Raw genomic sequence first — 6,000 nt, forward strand, 5'->3', positions numbered from 1 at the left:
ATGAAAATAAAATATAACAATAAAAGACAAAATTAATCTCTAATTAAAACAGGAATTACAGGACATAAACTAAAAAAGTGTTAAAACATGCAAATTTCAATGTAATTCAAATTTCGAAGGGGAATGTTTACCTTAATATCACTGGTGGAGCTTCAAACAGTTCAGCGAGAACAGTGACAATGAAAACCAAACATGAAAAAAGAATATTGTGCAGCCACATTTCTATAAATATCAAATCTACATCTTAGTTCGTACGAGTGAACTCAAAGGGTTTATTTAGCAGTTACCATGAGTTTTGTTTGACACTGTTAACATTGAAGAGACAACAAAGTCATGTACAACAAGAAACATGTATTTGGTAACTATCTGGGAACAACCTCGGGCTCTAAAGGAGAAGAAGAACCGCCACCTTCCTCAGGCACATCTACAATGGTACTTTCTGCGACCTTTTCCTCCTCTTCTTCAAACCCTTTCTTAAATCTATCATAATTGGTGGCTTCAGCAGCCTTGAATGGGCGCTCACCCAAAATTTGAACCAAATCGTCCTGGTGAAGTACTTCTTTTTCAAGCAACAACTCAGCAAGTCGAGTAACTTGTTCCTTGTGTTCTTCAATTAGCTGCACCGTTCGTTCATATGCTTTGTTCACCCAATCGCGCACTTCGCTGTCAATGATTGCGGCAGTTTTATTGCTGTATGGTTTGGACATCTCAAATGATTCCTCTCTTGAAGGGAACGAAAGGAGACCCACTTTGTCGCTGAAACCATAAACTGCTACTTGGGCATATGTCATCTTGGTAACCTTTTCCAAGTCATTTTGTGCTCCTGTTGATATTCTCCCTATAAGAACCTGCAGTGACAAGAGAGGGAAACATCATTGTCATGCCTCTGATATTTGGAGAGCATAAAACATCAGAGAAGGAGAAACATTAAACAACGTAAGATAAAGTGACAAGATTTACACATGAAAGAAGTAGCCATATGGAAAAAAAAAAGTATAGAAGAGAAACATGAGAGAAAGTAGTTAAGAAAAACAACAAAACTACCTGCTCAGCAGCCCGACCACCAAGTGTCATGCAAGTCATATCAAAAAGCTGCTCCTTTGTCATGAGAAGGTTTTCGCTTGGAACATATTGTGCAAATCCAAGAGCTGCTGAGCCACGTGGAACGATGGTTACTTTTAACAATGGCTCAGCGTGTTCCAAGAACCAACCTGCAACAGCATGACCTGATTCGTGATAAGCAACAGTACGCCTTTCCACCTTGCTTATAACCTGTTTAGGAAACATAGGTATTAGACAACACTAAACAATAACGGAAAAGGTAAAGAGTGTTTCAAATCCCCTTTAGTTTAACATTTTCAATTCAAAGTAGCATACCAGCTTCAGCATCATGAAGTTTTTAACTCAACAAAATCCTAAGATAAAAAATTTCTGCAGATTAAAAACAGAGAGAGAAAAGGACCCTGAGTATATCAGTCTGTCCTTTCAAACATAAATATGAAAGGGCACTACATTCAGCATACATCATACTGTTCGAATTCATTAAATCAAACTTTGGCTGCATAAATTTTATGCAACATATCTTAATTCAGAAGAGAAAGAAAAGCTTTTCCACACCCTTTATACACATATTATAAATTTAAAAGCAGCCCCCATGAAAATATGATGTTGGATTCAAATTGAGGACCAAGGCCCAACAGATGAGAATTGATAATGGCAATTACTTCTTGCACCCTATCATTTTCTTCCTACAACCTATCACCTCCGGAATTTATTTCCGGAAATCAATCACCCCCTCCTTTTAAGAAAAAAAAATTCCGAAAGCTTTTTGATGGGGTGGGAGGTGAAATTTGATGAGCTGCAGAAAGCTTTAGCAAATGACAATAATGCATCATGAAACCCTGAGGACCCACGACTATATCATGTAAAGCAACAAATTTGTTATGCCTCACCACTGCACTCCGCCCTGCTTTGCTGCAATAGCAGCCACCCCAACCACTATTGCTAACATAGGGATCATTAATGCATTAAATTAAACTTAAAACATTCAGCTCTATTATAATATCTCCATACGGCTTCCCATAATCTGCAAGACTTTTAATTCTACAAACTAAAACATCCAGCTCCACCCTTGTATTCATAAGCCTACCTCAAAAGAATATAAAAACTTATAAAGACATACCCTGTTCTTCTTTTCCAAACCACCAATGATCCTATCGATGGCTGACTCAAAATGGTCCATTGAGACTTGTGTCACCTCACTTCTTGCAGCAATCAGAGCCGCTTCATTGCAGACATTAGCAATGTCTGCTCCAGCAAATCCAGGAGTAAGGGCTGCAAGCCTTTGAGAATAATATGAAGGTTCACGGTCAAGTTTGATCTTCTTCAAGTAGATCTGAAATATCTGGTCTCGGCCTTTAATATCAGGTTTGTCAATTGATATTTGGCGGTCAAATCGCCCCGGTCTAAGAAGAGCTTTATCTAAGATATCAGGCCTATTCGTTCCTGCCAACACAACAACCCCAGAAGTGGTTCCAAAGCCATCCATCTCCACCAACAATTGATTCAATGTACTTTCACGCTCATCATTTGAACCAGAAAAACCACCACGCCCCCTTGCTCGACCAATTGCATCAATCTCATCAATAAATATTATACTTGGAGCACACTGCCTTGCTTCCAGAAACAAGTTTCTAACCCTTGATGGTCCAACACCAACAAACATTTCCATGAAATCAGAACCAGATATAGAAAGAAATGGCACTCCAGACTCCCCTGCAGTTGCTTTTGCTAAAAGTGTTTTTCCTGTACCTGGAGGACCCACCAACAGAGCACCTTTTGGAATTTTTGCACCGAGTTCCTCATATTTCTTAGGGTTTTTGAGGAAGTGGACAAACTCCATAATTTCAAGTTTTGCCTCATCACAGCCAGCAACATCTTTAAAATAGATCTAAACAAAATAAAACAGAAAAATAAATGAATGTGTCTTGAATGAACTTATTGCCAAGAGGAAATAATTAAAACTGGACATGCTATTTAAAACAAATAGAAAAAACATCAGTCATGTCATTGAGAGAAGAAACAGAAATCTCCCAACCTTATTTTTAGTATTTTTGTCTACTTTTGTAACAGGGGCTTTCCCTATGTTGAATATTCCACGAGCACCCTTACCACCACCACCTCCACCAACACCAAATCCACCTTGCATTCTCCTTCCCATATACAATAGAGATCCCAACAATAAGAGTGTTGGAGCAAATCTCATCAATTCCTGGTACCAAACCATCTCAGCAGAGTATGTTACAGGCACAAAATCATGAGAGTCAATGCCAAGAGCTTCTTGTGCTTCCTGTAGCTTCTCCTCAAAAGACTCGACACTTCCAATATTAAAATAATATTTATACTGACCTCCATATTCCTTTGCAGGCAGGGTCCCTTGGACTACTTCACTATCTGTTTGGTTGCGAGGAGAGTTCCTTATATATACTTTGGCAACCGATTTGTTTGAGACAACAATATGGTCTACTAATCCCGGTTCCAAAAGCTTATTTTTAAATTCCTGAAAGCTAATCTGCAAAGAATGAAACTTTGGTCAATGTCAGAAGGATGATAACAACGAAATTAAAGAAACCCTAGCTAAAAGGCACATGGTTGGATTCACATCATAACAATAATCCAAAAAGAAAGTGAGATTCAGAAAAATATCAAGCATTGTTAAAAAACTAATCCAGTTAAAAACTTGCAACTAGATGCTAGAATGCAATGGGATATGAAAGTCTATCCTAATAGAGATACAGTATTATAATACACAATAGAGAACTCAAATATTATATCTCATAATCTCTAATATTTCCATTTCCCCCCTTTACCAATAAACTCAAGATAAGTGTGGAGTCATATGGTACAAAGTTCACTTCTCATGCATTTTAAACCACTGCCTTCTTCTTCATCATATGGAATGCAGATAATATTCATGTATTGAGTTCTTGAACCAACTTCACCCTTTCAAGCAAATTAAAACAAGGGCTGGTTGTGCTAATACAAAGAAGTTGTGATTACCTCCTGCTGTTCACGGGGACCGTTAGAAAAGGTTGAAAGAAATAGCCCCATAACCAATAATGGGGTGATTATATTTTGAACTTGCTTCATGAAAGTTTCCTGAAAATTCCCATGATCATCTGTGTTTGCATTCGAGTTGTCTGAAATTAAATCGAGAATCCAGGCATTAAAAATTGTTAGTGGTACCCTTTCGATAAACTATAATACAGTTATATGATTAATTCTTAGACAAAAACATACAGCAAGTAAATCAATGCAGCCACTGAGAGATAGAGTGCACATTTTGGGATTGGAACTCAAGTTTCAAAACCCAAACCCAAAATGGCCCATACACAATAAAGTTGTAATTGAAATTTGAAGTTGACAGAAAATAGAGCCTTGGATATGGACAATAGAATTGAATGCTGCTTGATTCTCCATCTTCCCATCTTAAAGAAACAAAGTTCATGCACTAAAGACTAACACTAAAAAATCTACACTAAAGACCAACCCGAAACACAACACACAAAACCTACTTAACTCTCATGCACAAAACTAGTTCAACATGGAAATTACAAGAAATACACCCTCCAGTTTACTCATTACACCAGTTATCACAGTTATCTTCCTAATTCAGGGTGTACAAAAGAGATTCTATGTTTACCTTTAGAATCGTATTTTTTGCCATCTTCCTTCGGAACTTCCTTCTTTTCTTTGGGATAAAACTTTTCATAATCTGTCAAACAAATAAAGAACTGAGTTCAATTCTTTAAACTAATTGAAGAACCTTCAATCACGAGCTAAACACACTTCATTCCAAGTAAAACTCACTCTTTTTCTTCGGGGCTTCACTGGAAAAGAATCGGCGAACACTAGGGTTCGCAGCAACGGATTTAAAATCAGGCAAATTGGAAAAGATGCGGGAACTGGAAGCTCTGGCAGAAGAAACATAGCTCCTAACAAACCCTAATACCGATTCCGCACCATCAGAACATGTATTCGTTCGTGATATTCCTGTAAGGGTTCTCAACCTCCCATTACCTTGTGATAAATTCTGTCACCCCAAACATAAAAATTAACCCTTTATAACTGGTAGCAAAAAACAAAATTGAATTGAAGGGAAAGGAAAAACATACTCTAGATGAGCGCGACAGAGAGAGCGCAATTCTTGAAAAATTCATGCTCCTGGAGAAAAATGATTTATTGGTCGATCGAGACAATCTCAAGAAAGAAAAAAATACAAAGGGAAAATATCTGAAGCTATGAATATGGTTAGAGTCTGGCAGGAATTGATGTAGTGGTCCTTTTTTGTCCAGCAGAACAAAATGAGGAAACATTAACTTATGTTTCAATTGGATCAGGATGGTTTAAAAACGCGTTTGGATCACAAGATTCGCTTTCTGCTAACAACACAGTGAAGCTTTGAAATATTGAAATCATCACAAGCCCAACTTGTTGGCTTCATGTTTTTCTCAACAAATTTCTTCACAAAGTACAAACTGCCCAAAGATTTTTCCTCAACAAATAAATTTTTCTTATTTTTTTTGTCAGTTGATAATGGTTCTTTTTATATTGTAAACTGTAATTTTGTTCTCTAAGCCCATAAATAATAACAATAAGATTAAAATGATGTAAACATTTTATCTTAACTTTTTTTCTTGGAAGGTTGGTTTTAACCTGTGAATAATTTTGTTTTTGTTCATTTCCAATATCTCTTTTATTGGTGGTTTGTTATTTTTAGTTTGTTATATTATTATTACTTTTCATTCTATATTTTTTATCTATATTTATATATAAAAAAAATGTGATTTTAATTTTATCCTTTAAATAAAAATTATTTTCAATTAAAATAATTATTTACCAATTTTAACCAATTTTTTAAATTTGACTAATTTTTATCATTTTTTAAATTAAACCAATTTTTTAACTTGACCGTTTTATTTTTAATTTAGCAATTTTTTT

At 36.0% G+C, this 6,000-nt stretch overlaps 1 protein-coding gene across 1 annotated transcript; it reads right to left on the minus strand.

Annotated features, from left to right (window-relative positions):
• Positions 1 to 193: 193 nt before the first annotated feature.
• Positions 194 to 5,461, minus strand: LOC114168818 (ATP-dependent zinc metalloprotease FTSH 10, mitochondrial-like). Its single transcript, XM_028053778.1, has 8 exons — positions 5,175 to 5,461; positions 4,870 to 5,092; positions 4,703 to 4,774; positions 4,060 to 4,199; positions 3,098 to 3,571; positions 2,183 to 2,950; positions 1,045 to 1,272; positions 194 to 848 (listed from the first exon to the last, which is right to left on the minus strand). Exons 1-8 carry the CDS (start codon positions 5,373 to 5,375, stop codon positions 363 to 365), a joined length of 2,592 nt encoding a protein of 863 aa, XP_027909579.1. The 5' UTR covers positions 5,376 to 5,461; the 3' UTR covers positions 194 to 362.
• Positions 5,462 to 6,000: the final 539 nt, after the last annotated feature.

This window comes from Vigna unguiculata, chromosome 11 (assembly GCF_004118075.2).
Source record: "Vigna unguiculata cultivar IT97K-499-35 chromosome 11, ASM411807v1, whole genome shotgun sequence".
In the NCBI taxonomy this organism is placed as follows: domain Eukaryota; kingdom Viridiplantae; phylum Streptophyta; class Magnoliopsida; order Fabales; family Fabaceae; genus Vigna; species Vigna unguiculata.